The 18,945-nt window shown below is 38.6% G+C and overlaps 1 protein-coding gene across 1 annotated transcript in view; it reads left to right on the top strand.

Moving 5' to 3' along the window:
* The first annotated feature begins 1,898 nt into the window (after positions 1-1,898).
* Positions 1,899-18,945, top strand: part of lck (LCK proto-oncogene, Src family tyrosine kinase) — a 50,467-nt gene continuing 33,420 nt past the window's right edge. The window contains exons 1-6 of the mRNA XM_048191293.1: positions 1,899-2,767; positions 15,638-15,739; positions 17,434-17,537; positions 18,091-18,240; positions 18,389-18,541; positions 18,782-18,872. Coding sequence (XP_048047250.1) covers positions 15,657-15,739; positions 17,434-17,537; positions 18,091-18,240; positions 18,389-18,541; positions 18,782-18,872 — 581 coding nt within the window. The 5' untranslated portion in view covers positions 1,899-2,767; positions 15,638-15,656. The remainder of the gene's footprint in view (positions 2,768-15,637; positions 15,740-17,433; positions 17,538-18,090; positions 18,241-18,388; positions 18,542-18,781; positions 18,873-18,945) is intronic.

The following is an 18,945-nucleotide window of genomic DNA, read 5'->3' as shown; positions in this document are numbered from 1 at the left end:
ATATCTGACTGATTCTGATGCTAGATTCTAATGGATTCTCCCTGCAATTCCTCAACATCAGCAGAAGATGGAGACATTCTGTTATAAAACAGTTGCAAAGACTCACGTTTGATATAATGGTGCAGTCGCGCTGACTTGTTGATATGTAAAAAGTGTGAGTGAGCTTTAGGCCACAAAATACATAAATATTTACCGCCATTTCTTAGTTGCCTTTGAGAAACCATATTGTTTGATGAAAACTGTCCTGTCCTGGAATTGCCTTTGTTTCACTTTAGCTAATGTGATTTTTGAGATGTGTGAGAAGCTGTTTACTATAGGGTTTAAGGGTGTCAGTGACCCCGTGCCACTTGAATAGTTTCACATGAACACGAAATATCACGTCTGGCCGCAACATAAAAGTTCAGACTGTCTAAAGTTCTCAGATTAAACTCTGATCATGTCATTTGGCTGCAGAACATGGGCGGTCACTTTTCTGTCTATTTAAACATGAGCACAGCACACCTCTTGAGATTAATCACTCATGCACATGATCAGGCACACAGTGCACAAGACCGTCGTACTTAGAATGGAAGGAGCGACTGCAGGCTCGCCCGTGGATTGATGCCACAGACAGTTCAAATATCAGCAGCCCAGGATCTGTGGAGAAGGACACCCAGCTATCTGACAACTGGAAAGATGGGATGCCTTATAAGAATATATGCTGCATTGGCTCAGAAACTAACTGGTATTGTATTTATATTTCATAAGCTTTGTATTTTTAACTTTTGTCTAAGTTTAGATAATAGTCATTGTCTAGAAAGTGTATAATAATGAATATAATAAACGATCTATCTATCTATCTATCTATCTATCTATCTATCTATCTATCTATCTATCTATCTATCTATCTATCTATCTATCTATCTATCTTTTGGATTATTGGTAATAAACTGCACTTGGGTTCTACCTACGCTCGCCTCCAGTGGACTCCTTATGTTACACTGATGCAGAAAAGTTAGTTCATGCCTTCATGATGTCTAGACTAGATTACTGTAATGCATTACAAGCTGGTTGTCCTGCTTCCTCAAACAAGCTACAATTAGTACAAAATGCAGCTGCTAGAGTTCTTACCAGGTCAAGAAAATATGATCATATAACACCAATTTTATCATCTCTACACTGGTTACCTATTAAGTTCCGTAATGATTCTAAAGTATTGCTAATGTCCTATAAGGCTCTTAATGGTTTAGCTCCTGTGTACTTAATCGATCTTCTATTGCCCTACAGTCCTTCACGCTCTTTAAGATCACAAAACTCTGGACTTCTGGTTGTACCTAGGATATCTAAGTCCAGTAAAGGAGGGAGAGCATTTTCACATTTGGCTCCTAAACTCTGGAATAGCCTTCCTGATAATGTTCAGGCCTCAGACTCACTCACCCAGTTTAAATCTAGATTAAAAACGCATCTCTTTAGCCAAGCATTCACATAATGCATCAGATAAATTGCATATGACTATCTTTGCTTAATGTTATGAACAGCAGCTATGCTAATTATTCTCCATTTGCTTTTCTGTTTTACTAGAGTGACTAGAGTTACTGTGACTAGAGAGTACATCAGCTTCAGTTTGGATCCAGCCTCTTAAGAAGACTTCAGATGACCAACACCTTTGAAGACGGTGCCAACTCCTGCGAGGACTTCAGATGACGCAATATCTGGATCAAATTTCTATATATCCTAATTATTGTTAATATGTAATTCATTATTTCTAGGAGCTCATTGCTTCTACCTTCAATTAAACTGCTAACAGTGATTGTAAATTAAATTGCCTAAATTATTACATTATTAGCTAACTGCATTCTCTAAATTGTAATGTTGACATGTATTCTCTGTAAAGCTGCTTTGAAACGATATGTATCGTGAAAAGCGCTGTACAAATAAATGTGAATTGAATTGAACTTTTTCCCATTGAGATGAATTGGAAAAATTGTCCCAATCAACCTGAATTCACCCTATATATAAATAATACACTGTACATATAGTATAAAATTACATAATATAACAGTTAAGCAGTCAGATTGATTTGGCTAAAGAAGCAGACTGCTGTGAAGTGAGATACATGTCAACTGATGTTGAAATCTTTGGCGTAGTACGACACAGGTGGCATGACTCTAGTCTCTCGGCATATTACACTTAAATGCCACACAGCTGCAGAAACTTGAGTGGGTGTTCGACCGAAAGGTGTGGACAATTCCCTGCATGTGTGACTGCTGTTCTGAATAATTTAATCTCATAATTACTGCTGGTTATCAAAGTATCTGGTTTTAGCTGTAGTCCACAGCAATGTGTGAGCTATAAAATCATTCTCACTCTCTCTTTCTCTCTCTCATTTCTCCTCAGAGAGAGATGCAGATGCAGGATAACCATCTCGCACGGCAGTTGATTCGCTTACGGGGGGAGATCCACAGGCTGAAGGTGGAGCAGGTGTGTCACCGTCACAAAGAGATGCTGGATGACGCTACGTATGAGCTGGAGGAGTGCGAGGAGGAATCAGACCTGCTGTGTGACATCCCCATGAAAGCCGCCTTCACTCTTTCCACAACTCTCAAACATCTTGGTCTCACCAAAATGAACCTCAATTCCAGATGATTCTCACTCTGTTGAGAGGCAGACGCCCCTCAAGAAAACTCCAAGACTCCAACCGGCACACACCCCCATCAGTGTTCCCGACTGCTCAGGAGATAAAACCGACGGCTTGGCTGTGATCCCGAGCAGCAGCCTCACAGGAAGTGTGAGTTTGTGTTCAGACATTTTGTCACCTTGTCTATTAAAACCTAAAAATAACCCACACTCTAAGGCTTAGAGCAGCAACAAGTGAGAAGCTTTTCATCCCACTGTCGGTGTTTGGTCTAACATATGTTTTTTCCTGATGTTTGAGAATGTTGTGCTTGGGAAACTTTCATAGAAACAGTGAGGTTACATATATATACATACAGGTGCTGGTCATATAATTAGAATATCATCAAAAAGTTGATTTATTTCACTAATTCCATTCAAAAAGTGAAACTTGTATATTATATTCATTCATTACACACAGACTGATATATTTCAAATGTTTATTTCTTTTAATTTTGATGATTATAACTGACAACTAAGGAAAATCCCAAATTCAGTATCTCAGAAAATTAGAATATTGTGAAAAGGTTCAATATTGAAGACACCTGGTGCCACACTCTAATCAGCTAATTAACTCAAAACACCTGCAAAGGCCTTTAAATGGTCTCTCAGTCTAGTTCTGTAGGCTACATAATCATGGGGAAGACTGCTGACTTGACAGTTGTCCAAAAGACGACCATTGACACCTTGCACAAGGAGGGCAAGACACAAAAGGTCATTGCAAAAGAGGCTGGCTGTTCACAGAGCTCTGTGTCCAAGCACATTAATAGAGTCTGCCGTACCAGACTCACAAAATGGCAACGACAACAAGGTTTAATCATGTTACTGCTGTCGTTCCCGAGACTTATCATTTCGCGGCTGATGCATTAAAGTCCATTCACGCCGTAGTTCACGCTGCACGCCAGAGCCATGCCATGTCTCGTCTGACTCTCCAGAGCCCCGTCACGTCTCAGCAGATCTTCCAGAGCCTCGTCACGTCTCAGCAGACCTTCCAGAGCCTCGTCATGTCTCAGCAGACCTTCCAGAGCCCTGTCACGTTTCAGCAGATCTTCCAGAGCCCTGTCACGTCTCATCAGACCTTCCAGAGCTTCATCACGTCTCAGCAGATCTTCCAGAGTCACATCACGTCTCATCTGATCATCAAGAGTCACGTCATGTCTCAGCTGATCATCCAGAATCGTGTCACGTCACAGCTGATCAGCCGGAGTCTGGACATGTCCTGTCTGTTACACCCAAATCTTTGAGGTTAGTCCTTCGGTATCCCAGTCTGGTATCCAGTGTGAGGGATACACTGCTGGTGTCAGCATGTGCCGCTGGTATCCCCAAATCAGCTCTCTCTAGCCCTCCTGCTCCTGAACTGATTCCCCTGTCCGCAGTGCTCCCCATAATGGGGTTGCTTTATGGTATATCTGGGCCACGTACACCAACGTTGAATCTCCAGAGGTGGCAGCTTATGCTGCAGAACCTCTGATGGTAGCAGAGCCCGCTGCAATTTCCCTAGAGGTGGCGGCATATGCTGCAGAACCTCATGAGGCGCCGGCGCTCGCTTTAGCTCCTTGCATGCTGGTGGCGTCCAGCGATACACTCTCAGCCTATCGTGTTGTGGTCGAAGAGACCATTACTGAATCCTCCCTGTTTCCCGATGTTACTGCTGTAGAACCTCCAGAGGTGTCCTGATTACCCGCCTGTCTTGGATTTCTCTCTTGTCTTGTCGTCTGGATTCTGTTCGCCCCTTTCTTAGTTTTTTATGATCTGTCTATGAATTTCCCACTTGCCTCAACCTTTGGATTACGTTCGCCATTGATTGACCTACGCCTGTTTGTCGGATTACTCTTCTGTCTTGCCCTCTACATACCTGTAAGCCATTGTCAGACCCTTGCCTGTTTAGACTGTTTTTGAATAAAGCTTTGCACATGGATCCGCACATTTCTCATCTCAGTCGCCCCGTAACACTTACGGACCCCAAACTTTTGAATGGTAATGTATATAATATGTTTTTTGATTAATCAAAGGTTTGATGTATAAATATTTAGTGCACTGTTAAGGGTGTAAAACATGCTTTTGCTTTAAATCAACCTGTTTACTTAAATTGAACACAATCCCCCGGTTTCACAAACCAGGCTTAAGCTAGTCCTAGACTAAAATGCATGTTTGAACTGTTTCAACTGAAAGAAACTTGCTCTGAGATATCTAAAAATATGTCAGTGCAATTGTTTTGTCTCAAGATGAACATAAGAAATATTTTTTTCTAAGACACGTTTAAAAAAGTTACTTAAATGCCCTAATTGAACTAAGGCCTAATCCTGGCTTAGGCTAAGCCCTGTCTGTGAAACCGGCCAATGACTAATTTTTTAATCTAAAAACTAAAAAGTGCTTTAAAAGTTGCCTTAAATTAATAAAGATGCCTGGCTGGGGCAGCAGCATCCTGTACACCTCAGTGGCAGGCAAGGACGGGCAGAAAGGACGCAATAGAACCTGTCCCTCCAGCCGAGATGAAGTCAGGGTTTACAGCTCGTACTTCATAATACCCAAGAAAGGCGGGGGGTTACGGCCAATCTTGGATCTGTGTGTCTTGAATCGGGCCCTTAATAAGCTCCCGTTCAAGATGCTCACGCTGAAACGCATCCTCACGTGCGTTCGCACCCACAATTGGTTTGCAGCGATCGACCTGAAGGATGTGTACTTCCATGTCTCGATCCTCCCTCGACACAGACCATTTCTATGCTTTGCGTTTGAGGGTCAGGCATACCAGTAAAAGATCCTACCCTTCGGGCTGTCCCTGACTCCCCGTGTCTTTACCAAAGTCGTGGAAGGTGCCCTTGCCCCGCTCAGGGAAGTGGACATTCGCGTACTCAACTATCTTGACAACTGGCTCATCTTGGCCCAGTCGCGAGATCAGTTGTGTGAACACAGGTACTTGGTGCTCAAGCACCTCAGCCGGTTGGGCTTCCGGTTGGGTATCTCTTTTCTTTGTGTGGAGCTGGACTCGGTCAGCATGATGGCGCGTCTCATCAACGAGCGCACACAGTCAATGCTGAACTGCCTGAATATGTTCTTGCAGAAAACAGCGGTTCTATTGAAGCGATTTCAGAGGCTCCTGGAGCATATGGCATCCGCAGTCACACTGCTCGGATTGCTGCACATGAGACCGCTTCAGCAATGGCTACACACCCGAGTCCCGAGGTGGGCATAGCGCCATGGCATGCTCCGTGTGGTCATCACACCGCGTTGTCACCGTACATTCAGCCGTAGTCAGACCTTGCTTTTCTACGGGCTGGGGTCCCCCTAGTACAAGTGTCCAGGCATGTTGTTGTCACAACAGATGCCTCCACCACCGGCTGGGGTGCCATATGCAATGGGTATGCTGCGTCGGGTTCCTGGACAGGACCCCAACTGCAGTGGCATATCAATTGCCTCAAGTTGCTAGCAGTATTCCTTGCCTTGTGCCGGTTTCCCAGAGCTGATGCTCCTCACGACAGCCCCTCCCTGGCGGATTCCCCTGAGGATGGACCTGTTTTCTGCAACCTCTGCAACCTCCACGTGTGGTCTCTGGATGGGACACAGACGACTTAAGTGGCCTATCGCCAGCGGAAGTTGGCACTATCACTTCGGCCAGAGCCCCCTCCATGAGGCGCGCATATGCCATGAAGTGAAGTCTGTTCGCTGTGTGGTGTTCTTCACACTGGGAAGCCCCCCAAAAATGCCTAGTCAGCTCTGTGCTTTCCTTCCTTCAAGATGGCTTGGAGCGGAGGCTGTCCCCCTCCACCTTGAAGGTCTATGTGGCCGCCATCGCAGCACATCACAATGTGGTTGGTAGCAGGTCACTAGGAATGTACGACCTGATCATCAGGTTCCTGAGAGGCACCAGGAGGTTAAATCCCCTATAGGCCTCTATCTTTTGAGGGAATCTAATTAGGTAATAGGCCTATATATGATTAATATTTTTTACTGTAACACCCTCCACATCCACCCCACCCACCCCTGAAACCACAACAACTATTTCTGCTGTGATCATTGGACTCACCACATGAAAAACCTGGTCAAAAGTCACATTGGGTAACATAAATCAAAATAAATACAAATGAAATAGCAGGCTTGGGCGTGAAGTGTCTAAATTAAGATGAGTGTTCCTGCAATAGAAAGTTAAAAAGGTACCTTATTTCCTTTGAATGTTTGGGCTGTGACTTACTGCAAATGCATGCTCTATTTGCAGCCTGATGCCACAACAAAAGTGTGTGGTCTGCTCTGAGAGAGCAAGAAACAAAGAGAGAGAGACAGTGAACAGGTTTAAGAGACAGATAATGAAGAGAGACATGAGATGGGTTAGCATCATATCCAAGTAGCTGGTTGAAAAAAAATGAAAAATTTACTTTACCTCAATTTCCATTTGCATATTAGTTTACTATTGCGTACTTAATTGGGCTATTGCAAATTGCATATTAGGCCTATTCTCTAATAGAGCATTGACATTTGATTCAAAGTGAATCAGAGGCCTGATTTGTTGTTGTTGTTGTTGTTTTTGCAAATGGGCACAAATGCAGCATAGAATAGCAATGTACATAACCTTTTTTTCAGCATATTCAAATGTAAAGTTTTGTGGCTCTATTCAGTACAAGTACAAGCCAAAAACCCATGAGTGCCGTTAAAGTTTCCACTCTTTGACATCATGGCGCCACAAAAACAGGTGACAAGTGGAGTCCTGACCCAGAATCCTTCACTCCAATGGCACCACTCTAAGAAGAAAAGGTTAAAAAATGAACCTTTTGAGATTCCTGGCGATTGCAACTGTGGGGAAACCTTAAAGGGTTAGTTCACCCAAAAATGAAAATAATGTAATTTATTACTCACCCTCATGTTGTTCTACACCTGTAAGACCTTCATTCATCTTCAGAACACAAATTAAGATATTTTTGATGAAATCCGATGGCTCAGTAAGGCCTCTATTGCCAGCGATGTCACTGAACCTCTCAGGATCCAGACAGGTACTAAATACATATTTAAAACAGTTCATGTGAGTACAGTGGTTCTACTTTAATATTATAAAGAGACGAGAATACTTTTTGTGCACCAAAAAAACCAAAATAATGACTTTTCAACAATATCTAATGACGTTCGATTTTAAAACACTGCTTCGAAGCTTTACGGATCTTTTGTTTCGAATCAGTGGTTCGGATCCCGTAAACGAAGCCTCATTTACTAATGCGCAACATCACGTGACTTTGCCACTCTGAACCACTGATTCGAAAAAAACATTTCGTAAAGCTTCGTTTTGAAATCGCCCATCACTAGATATTGTTGAAAAGTCATTATTTCAGTGACATTGCTGGCAATAGAGGCCTCACTGAGATATCGGATTTCATCAAAATTATTTTAATTTGTGTTCTGAAGATGAACGAAGGTCTTACGAGTGTGGAACGACATGAGGGTGAGTAATAAATGACATTATTTTCATTTCTGGGTGAACTAACCCTTAAAAGGTTAATTTTTGAACCTTTTTTGAAAAGGTTTTATTTGGAACCTCAACTTAAAGGTGCATTAATGACCCATTAAGGTTCCTTTTTAAACCTGTTTCTAGATAGCAATAACATTATTATTATTAACATTATTATTAATATAGTATTTAATCCCATTTCACAATATAAACAGAACACAATGATTGTCCATAAAATGTTTAATACATAAATATAAAATGTGAGCACAGACAAACAGAGATTTGCTTGAAAAAAGGAATATTGCCTTTCATCAATCAAATAAATAAATTAATTAGACTAAAAATTTATTCCAACCTTTAACAGAATGTAGCTGAATATCTTCAATATTTAGAAAATAAGAATGTTTAAAACAGGACACCACTGGGCAAATAGAGACTTACTTAAAATAAAGGAATATTGTATTTCATGAAAATCCGACAACAATCAATTTCATTTAACAAGTATAAGAATGTAACTGAATATTTATAATATTTAGAAAATAAGATAATGCTTTAAACAGGAGACTCCTATTAAGATCACATATTTATATACATATACATTAATTTAAACAAGAAATTAGCCATGTAGTCTAGTTTTTTGTAGTGAGTATACTGTGATTTTTCCCTCCCAGCCTCATACTCACCTATCCCAGAGCGACACACCATAAGCACCACCACACTCACTAATATGAATATAGTATGCATCTAATCTAGGCTACATGTAATTGAGAGCATTCTGAAATAATGCTTATGTGTGTGTTATCAACATGTCAATTTATTATAAGCAACACAAGACTTTAACAACCAATGATATTTATAGCTGGAGAGACTGGACTGATATTCTACTGTTTAGTGTCAATCATCTAAATCAGCCAGTTAGGATCTACATTTAGCCTTAGATGTTATATGAATATGGTCCCTGGAGCACAGGTTTTATCAGCTGCCAATTTTCAATGCACATTTAAGAGTGCAAGTTGCAACTATTATTAACAATGGAAAGATGAGGTTTATCAGTATGTCGCAATATCCCCGTTTTGTTTTCTGTTTTGCACCATTTCCTGCCAGTTATGCATTTAGATTCACAAGCTTGCAATTTGAGTCAATATCAGTTATTCTGGATATACTGTATATCAGGTAGGCAACAGTACATGGCAAATTTTCTCAAGAAAAAAAAAAAATCTCTCAACTAATGCTGTAAAATATACATGGGAATCAGTTGGTACTATATTAATATTGAAGGTTAAAATGAATCAATTTGTATACAAACTTAAATTACACTTAAGGAAATTTTTGTAATAATAAAGTTTTAATAGACCTACTAACTTTAAAATTAATTTCTACTCCAATTTGTTTTTTGAAATATAAACATTATGTCAATGTCACACAACGTCACATTTACCACAGAAAAAACATTCAGTGACCATAAACTCATTAGTCAGCTAGAAAAATTAACACTAGAGAGCAGCATTCTGATAAATATAGCTATGCACGTTACATATATTCATTATAATTTTTTAATGTTCTTCAATATTTAATGCATGTTTGAATAAATCAGTGATGACAGCCACGATTTCAATGTTTATATTTAAAAAAAAAACGATTTGGAGTAGAAATATGATTATATAAATCTAAACTTTATTTATTATTAAAAAAAAAAACATCATTGAGTGTAACTGAAGTGTTTGTAAATAAGTTAATTTTAACCTTCAATATTATTATAGTAGTACCATCTGACTCCCATGTGTAGTTTTTTCCTCTAGAAAATTTGGCATATACTGTAACTGATCCAAAATAATCGATATTGAATCGAATCGAAATCATAATCGAATCAAAAGCATGTGAATAGAAATCAAATCGAATCGTGAAAATTATGTCAATACCCAGCCCTACAGAGAAATATTGCAATTTAGAAAACAATGTGGTATAAAATATGAATAAAAATAAACTTTTCATTTTTACACAACATTACCTTTTGTCATTTATGAAAATCACATATTCTCTCTCTCTCTCTCTCACACGCATGCACACACGCACACACACACATGGAAAAATATCTTGAAATAGTTCCTACTTGTGGAAAAGGTGTAGTAACTGTGGTACACACAGAATTATTAGGCCGTTAAATTGACAATATTGTGGCCGCATTAACACGACGTGTGTGCTTGGCCTGTTGTCCTTTATTCATTATTAACACACACTTTAATGTTATTATGACATTAAATAGGTGTTATTTTCATAGCTTTTAAAAAAGTTCATAGTTTTTTGACAGGTTATGTTGTCTTACCTCAGATTTTTGTGTTGTTCCGCTCAGTCCCGCTGCTGCCACTTGAAGTTTGTAACGGTTTCAGTGCATTGCGTTGCGTACCAAGCACAAATACAGAAAACATTTAAAGAGGCTCTATGTAGGAATGACACCCAGTGGTCGAAATAGGTACTGCAGTCCAAATTCAAAATATTGTTTGCCCCGCCCCCTCGTTCAAAGACACGGGTGGCCAGCTTGAGGACGCGCAACAAGAGGGAGCGCAATTGACAATGAAAGCTGAGGAGACTTACACACTGTAAGCTGATGAATTGATTTATCTGTGTTTTAAAGGTGATAGAGAGGATTTTTTCGTCGACTGAGAATCCAAAGACTGTTACTGAGTTTTTGAAATGAGCGCATGCGTAAGAACAACCCCCCTCCTTCACAACACATTTCAAAGGAACGCCTCCCAAAACTCGTAAACACTCGTATTGGAACACGAGTGTTTACCACCGGCATTCGCTGTGTCGTGTTTTTTGGATTCATTATGTCGGACTCACCGCAGGTAACTCATAATCTGCAGTTGTTACTCCTGTCTCCTGACAAAAACATTGCATGCGCGCCTGTGGAGTGTGGAAAGTTACTGGAGAGCGCAGCCGCGCTCGTCTCTCAAAAGGAACGTCACGGCAGTGATTGACAAGCCAGAGGGCCAATCGTTTACGTGATGATCGCGTAAACGATTGGCTGATGTTTTTAAGGCCCTACCTCGTGCACAGATGATGTATATTAATATTATTACTTTCAGTGCACCTAATAAATAGTCTTTTATCAGTTAGTAAAGACAGTTTCAAGTAATATTGCAAAAATGAATAAAACAAAACATCCTCTTTAGCACCTTTAATATGCTGTCATTCATAGAGATTTTTAGATGGCTGCAGAGGCTTTTTAGGTCAGGTAGAATCTGCGATTCTCTGACCAAGTTTGTTTGCTGGTTTCCATGGCTGCAATACGCAGTGTTTTCTGCCAACTGGCAACCTGTGATGTCGAAATACTATTGGATAAACTGGCAGCACACGGTTTCACACAGACCAAAACAAAGACAGACATTCCGACACAGAACGCACATTTCAAAGTAGAATATCTGGCTGTAGCATTGTGTTTCTGAGAAACAAGTAGGTGAACTTAGTATGTTTCCTAAATATCTGCGAACATATTGGGGTATGTTTATGCTTTATTAAAGTAAAAATCTTACATATAGCCCCTTTAAGGCAATTTGTTTATTTCATTCTTAAAAATTCTTGAATAACTTGGCTGTGCATCACACCTGACCCATGATTTTCATTCCAAAAATGCATAGTGGGGAATATTTAAAGGACGTACGGTTGTCTAATCTGAAGATATTGAACGCAATCTATTTTGTAGGGCAAGAATTTCACTTACCCTCTCCATTTAACATTGAACAGCTTCTTGTCAATTTATGAATGTAAAACTGAACTTTCATTCTTGTTATCTTTAATTTATGCTCTAAAAAATGACAAAAACATGGTGCCTTTCAAGGTTATCATGCAATTTATAGAAATGTGGTCAGGGGGTACAGATGAAACACTATCAACTGTAGCATACTCGCAGTAGAATCCAATCATCTTAGAAAAGGTTAATGAACGAATCTTAACTATACACAGGTTCTAATATGAACCATGTTACCACAACAAAGATTCTAAAAAGAACTTCCAAATAACCAGTGGATCATTATAGAACCTGTAAGTTCAACTTTGAACCTTTTTGAGACTTAGACGTTTATATTTGCACTTTGAAGTTCTTTATTGAACTCCAAAGGTTTGATCTCTCCTAAGAGTGACAGCTGCTCAGAGTAGTGCACCTGCTGAAAAAATACTAAATATCAGCTCAAACATTTCATCGAATGGAAGCTCTATCATCAGCTTGCTTTGCAGCATTGTGGTGTGTGCGTGTGTGTGTGTGTGTGTGTGTGTGTGTGTATGTGTGTGTGAGTGATGCTTTCACAAATGATGTGCTTTTGTTAATGTGGGAAGTCAAACTGTGACGTGACTTGCACAACTTTAGCAGCACATGTCATCGAAACACACGTCGAAGCTTTACAGATCTCGTTGCTTTGTTTGTAATCTTGGTTTAGATGCATGTGGCAAAATGTGTTCTTCATAAAATATAAAGCTAACGATATGGCAATGCCTGCTGAGCTGGCCCAACACTGAAATCAGCATCTTCTGTCGACAGAAAAGGTGAGTTTTACTTGCAGGTTGCTACTTTTTCTTCACTTAAATCGAGACCCAGATGAATTTTAATGAGTACTGGCTATCAGACCTGTAAAAGTATTCTCAGGCAGTCTATTTATAAATAATAAATGATCTATTGGATGAGACTTTACTGGCTAAACTAAAGCCTCAGACAGTCTGAGATAGCAGAGAGTATAGTGAGCGGATTATACTCTCTTAAAAATCATTTCATAAGGCTTAAGAAAAGAAAAGAAATCAAAAAGAGTTTTAATGCTGAGCTCATAATATTTGCAAAATAGAATTTTTTTATTTTCTGAAAAAAATGCTATAAAACATTTATTAAATTATTCATATTGTACATTTTAAATGCAGGCATAAAATATTATATTGTGAAGTAGAAAAGTAGATGTGAGTGTGTTTGAATTGAAATATCTATGCACTGTTGAAATCGAAATATCTAGAACACTATTACATTTTCTAGAAATTTACTAGAAAACTAGAAACTAAGCGATCAAAATTTGTTACATTTTTGAATTTGATTTTGGATTGAGTATTGACACTATTAATATTAAAACAGTAAAACAGAAAATCCTCATAGATTAAAACTGGTGGCTTTTTCTTTTCTTTTTTTTTTTTGAAAAGAGGGATTTTCATAAATGTTGGGCAGTGATTATAAGAAGGAAATTCCCTGCCTTAAAGGCAGTCACTTTAAATCTTCATTTACAAATTATAATCTTGCCCTATTCCTATAATGCAGGTAAAACTATCATGAATTATGTGTTAAGATCATTTATATATTTATTTGGGCAATTGTCAGTCATAAATAGTACACCACTTTTCTTGTATTTCTTGTATATACATTGAGGTAAAATAAAATAATATATAATACAACAGCTCGTATAAATAAAGACTTTAAAAACCAAACCTATTTTTTGGCTTAACTTGACTGTTTTGTGTGAATCAGGAAAGTTTATCCCTCGTGTCTGAACCTCTTGACCTCTGTTCGCTCTCCAGTATAATATTGAGACAGTGATATATAAAAAACATGTGATTGTGTCAGTGGGATTCCAGCAGCATTTGATCTCTTTGACTTCACTTCAAACCTATAAAAACACATCCTATATGTAACAGGAGAATCTGGAGGCCTAAATGAACACAAAACCATCTGTCATCATTAATTCATCCTCATGTGTTCATATGACTTTCTTTGTCCTGCATAACACAAAATATATTTTTTTTAAAAAATGATTTTTGTCTATATAGTAAATCCAAAACAACAATGGACCGCACTGACTATCCCTTTAAGTGATTGTCTAGAAGCGCCTATGTCATACAAACATAAACTATGCTTGGGATCTTCATAAAGCAATATGAACCCAAAACATGTGACCTTACCGTGCATCTCTCGAGACTCATTTGCACTGATACTGGTCGGGTCAGGTACAGGCCGGAGGTCAGTGGAAATTCTTGTCTCTGTTTAGAGATACTTTGATTTGGGCTGTTCTCCAAAACAATCCCAGTAGCTCACAGTGTACAGTTTGACCCCAAAGGGTTGAGCTTTTCCTGACCCAGCAACACAGTTTCTCACGGGTCCAAACCCCAAAGTGACATACACATTGTGTTAGCACATTAACTGTGATTATTTATCTGCTTAATGGTAATGAAAATGCTTTTGTGCTTGTGTCTTTACATATGGATAAACTGCAGTACAGCGCAATCTTACATACAAACACTTTTGTACAGAGATTTTTTTAATGAATGTGCTATATTCAAAAAGCAAAACACAATACATTCAAGACAAGTGAAAAACACACACACACATGGACACGGATCACTGTAATCCAAATCCCTTCAGTCGTTAAGAAAACTGTCTGAAACCTAGTAGGCCTCATTTATCAATCTAACATTGAAATGAGCCTTTTATGCCTTTCTTTAAGGTTCTTAATATTGTTTTGGGAGTCTCCTACAACAGGTTTACATGCATGCAAGATCAGAAAACTCTTTCGTTTTCACATTAATTTCACCTCAGTTCTCAATGATTCATGAACGATTCGTTAGAAGCAGTTTGAAGAATCAGTCTGTCTAAAGATCCTTTCCATGAGCCTACACTGCTCTGATTGGTCAGATGGCCATCGCCATAACTGAATGACAGCTATCAATTCTCAAGACATTGTATACAATGTATGGACAGAAAAGATAGTATCGATTTTACCTTATCAATTCGAGCCTGAGTCCGACAATGAAACGTCTGAAGTAGTCGATCAACCAGAAACCAGTAGTCTAGTCCAGAGTCTGTAAGTCTAGATTTTTGTAGTGAGTATACTGTGATTTTTCTCTCCCAGCCTCATACTCACACCATAAGCACCACCACACTCACTAATATGAATATAGTATGCATCTGATCTAGGCTACATGTAATTGAGAGCATTCTGAAACAATGCTTATGTGTGTGTTATCAACATGTCAATTTATTATAAGCAACACAAGACTTTAACAGCCAATGACATTTATAGCTGGAGAGACTGGACTGATATTCTACTGTTTAGTGTCAATCACCATCTAAATCAGCCAGTTAGGATCTACATTTAGCTTTAGATGTTATATGAATATGGTCCCTGGAGCACAGGTTTTATCAGCTGCCAATTTTCAATGCACATTTTGCAAGTTGCAAGTTGCAACTATTAACAATGGAAAGATGAGGTTTATCAGTATGTCGCAATATCCCCGTTTTGTTTTCTGTTTTGCACCATTTCCTGACAGTTATGCATTTTGATTCACAAGCTTGCAATTTGAGTCAATATCAGTTATTCTGGATAAACTGTATATCAGTTAGGCAACAGTACATGGCAAATTTTCTCAGAACTCTTAGTATTATATACTATGGCACCTTTAATTGAACTAAATGTCACTTTTTTAGTTTCACTTGTTTAGAGTCAGGGTTTCCCCGTTTCAGGTTTTATGTGTTTTTAAAACACTGTCTTGGTATGAACTATAATGTATGTATATATGTGTGTTTCTTAGAGATGATCCTGAATGGTACATGGCGGAGTCTCTGTTTACCAGGCAGAAGGGATACATACCACAGAATTTTGTAGCAAAACTGAACAGAATGAAGACAAAACCGTAAGCAATGTATCAGTCGATTGCATTTGGAGCGCACACACACTCATGTATACGCAAACAAATCCATAATTTAAAGCACAATTAAATGTACAGTGGCATGAAAAAGTATGTGAACCCCTTGCAGAATCTGTGAAAATAAGAATTATTTTAATAAAATAAGAGGGATAATAAAAAATGCATGTTATTTTTTGTTTACTGTCCTGAGTAAGATATTTTACATAAAAGATGTTTGCATTTAGTTCACAAGACAAAACAATAGCTGAATTTATTAAAATAACCCCATTCATAAGTATGTGAACCATTGATTCTCAATACTGTGTGTGGTTACCTGATGATCCACGACTGTTTTTTGTGTTTTGTGAAGGTTCTTCATGAGTCTCTTGTTTGTTCTGAGCAGTTAAACTGAGCTCTGTTCTTCAGAAAAATCCTCCAGCTCCTGCAGATTCAAGCATTTTTGCATATTTGAACCCTTTCCAGCAGTGACTGTAGGATTTTGAGATCTGTGTTTTCATACTGAGGACAACTGAGGGACTCAAACACAACTATTAAAACATTTTCAAACATTCACTGATGCTCCAGAAGGAAACACCATGCATTAAGAGTCGGGGTGTGAAAACTTTTGAACAGGATGAAGATGTCACAATTTTCTTATTTTGTTTAAATATCATTGTTTTTCATTTAGTACAGCCCTTCGGAACCAACAGAAGATCCTTGCATGTTTCCCGGCAGAAAAATTAAGTACAATTTACCTTGATATTTGAATTCAAAAGTTTTCACCCCCCGGCTCTTAATGCATCGTGTTTCCTTCTGGAGCATTAGTGAATGTTTGAACCTTTTTTAATAGTTGAGTTTGAGTCCCTCAATTGTCCTCAGTGTGAAAAGATGAATCTCAAAATCATACAGCCACTGCTGGAAAGGGTTCAAATATGCAAAAATGCTTAAAAACCGATGAATCTGCAGGACATGGAGGATTTTTCTGAAGAACAGAGCTCAGTTTAACTGCTCAGAACAAACAAGAGACTCATGAACAACCATCACAAAATAAAAAAACAGTCGTGGATCATCAGGTAACCACACACAGTATTGAGAATCAATGGTTCACATACTTATGAATGGGGTTATTTTAATAAATTCAGCTATTGTTTTGTCTTGTGAACTAAATGCAAACATCTTTTATGTAAAATATCTTACTCAGGACAGTACTAAACAAAACATAACATGCATTTTTTATTATCCCTCTTATTTTATTAAAATAATTCTCATTTTCACAGATTCTGCAAGGGATTCACATATTTTTTCATGCCACTGTATGTATGCAGATCAGCTGATGTGGGTTTTTGAATAAAGAAGATCAAATCAGCTTCCCCAAAATGAGATTTGGGAAATGCCGCCCAAAACTGTGGCTGAAAGGTTGATTCATTCAGGTTATACCTTGTCGCTTATGACGAATGATTTACGTGGTGAGAAGAAAAAAAATACTCCCACAAATCACACAAGTTTCTGAGCATCACTACGCTAAACTGCTGATGCCACATTTCTGCGTATGTTCAGGTCTAAAATCTTTAAGATCTTGGGAGGAGTGAAACGCCCCAACCCTGTATCTTTAGAACAATTTAAACCCAAAATAAACGATCCCAAATAAGATAATTAATGAGTCAAAGCCCTCATGAAATGACAATAATGTTGTGTTGCAGGTGGTTCTTTAAAAATCTCTCCAGGAATGACGCCACTAGGCAATTACTGGCCCTGGGTAACACACAGGGCTCCTTCCTCATCAGAGAGAGTGAGACCACACCAGGTATGAAACAACGCATTGCTCCGCACACAGCAGAAAAACACAAACAAAAAACATACAAAAAAAACACACACACACACACACACACACACACACACACACACACACACACACACACACACACACACACACACACACAAAAGCATGAGGGCACATCAGACAGTGCTCATCCTGTCACTAGCCAGTCATAGCCAGTCCATATCACATTACAGTGCTGGATCAGAATGTTTTGCTTTTCTAGTTTCACTATAAATAAATAAAAATAAAAATAAAAAAAACATGTAAAAAAAATAAATAATAATAAAAATCTTAATAAAAATAAATTAAATAAAATAATAATTTTAGAAATATTATTAAAATAAAAATATTTAAATACATTTTAAATAAGTTATTGTGTCAGGAAACCCTTTAGGATAATTCAAGGGTGAATTTTAGAACATTTTCTACATGTCATTCACTGTAAAATGACTCCAGTCTAGAAATTCTCAGTGTTGTGAAGGTAAATGTGTGACTATACAGTATGTGCTCTGATTGTCTTCTTGTTCTGGTGCCTCAGGTAGTTTCTCTCTATCTGTGAGAGATCTTGACCACACACAGGGCGACGTCATCAAGCACTACAGAATCCGCAACCTGGACGCAGGCGGATTCTACATCACCACCAAGATCTCCTTCAGTTCCCTCTCAGAGCTGGTCAAACATTATTCACGTATGTTCGAGTGTTCATATGTGCCTTAGACAAATCGGTTGTCAGATTTTTTTAAAAGACATGAGTCAAGAACAGTTCAATCAGGCTGTTTATAAGACCTCAAGTGTGGATGAAAAGTGACACCATTTGTTTATCTTTCTTCACGCAGGAGAGGCTGATGGACTATGCACCCGCCTGGTGAAGCCGTGTCAGACCCGAGCCCCTCAGAAGCCCTGGTGGCAGGATGAGTGGGAAGTACCCCGTAAGTCTCTCAATCTAGAGCGCAGACTGGGGCAGGTGCAGTTTGGAGAAGTATGGATGGGTAAGAAGCGTTTTACTTCATATTTCTCAACTGTATTATAGAATTGACTAAATTTTTACAGTAGGAATTAATAGTGAACGCTTCAAAGGCATTTTCTAGATGAATAACTATAAAGCATATTTTACACACCTCCACCATCATCTCCTCTTCCAGGTGAGATGACACGTCAAACACCTGTCCTACATATATGTTCTTAATGTGTGTTGTAGATAGCTCACTCTTGTCATCTGTGTATTCCAGAAAACCTGGTGGTAGCCATATACAAATATGAGCCGTGCCACAGTGACGACCTTGGGTTTGAGAAAGGGGAGAAGATGAAAATCCTAAATGCGTAAGCAACGCCTATGTTAAAACAGACTGACAGTCTCTGCAGATTATCTAAACAATATCTATTGGGTTTTGAG

The sequence above is a fragment of the Megalobrama amblycephala genome, linkage group LG5 (genome assembly GCF_018812025.1).
Source record: "Megalobrama amblycephala isolate DHTTF-2021 linkage group LG5, ASM1881202v1, whole genome shotgun sequence".
In the NCBI taxonomy this organism is placed as follows: Eukaryota; Metazoa; Chordata; class Actinopteri; order Cypriniformes; family Xenocyprididae; genus Megalobrama; species Megalobrama amblycephala.
The sequence above is the reverse complement of the archived record's forward strand: the minus strand, read 5'-3'. Positions and strand labels throughout refer to the sequence as shown.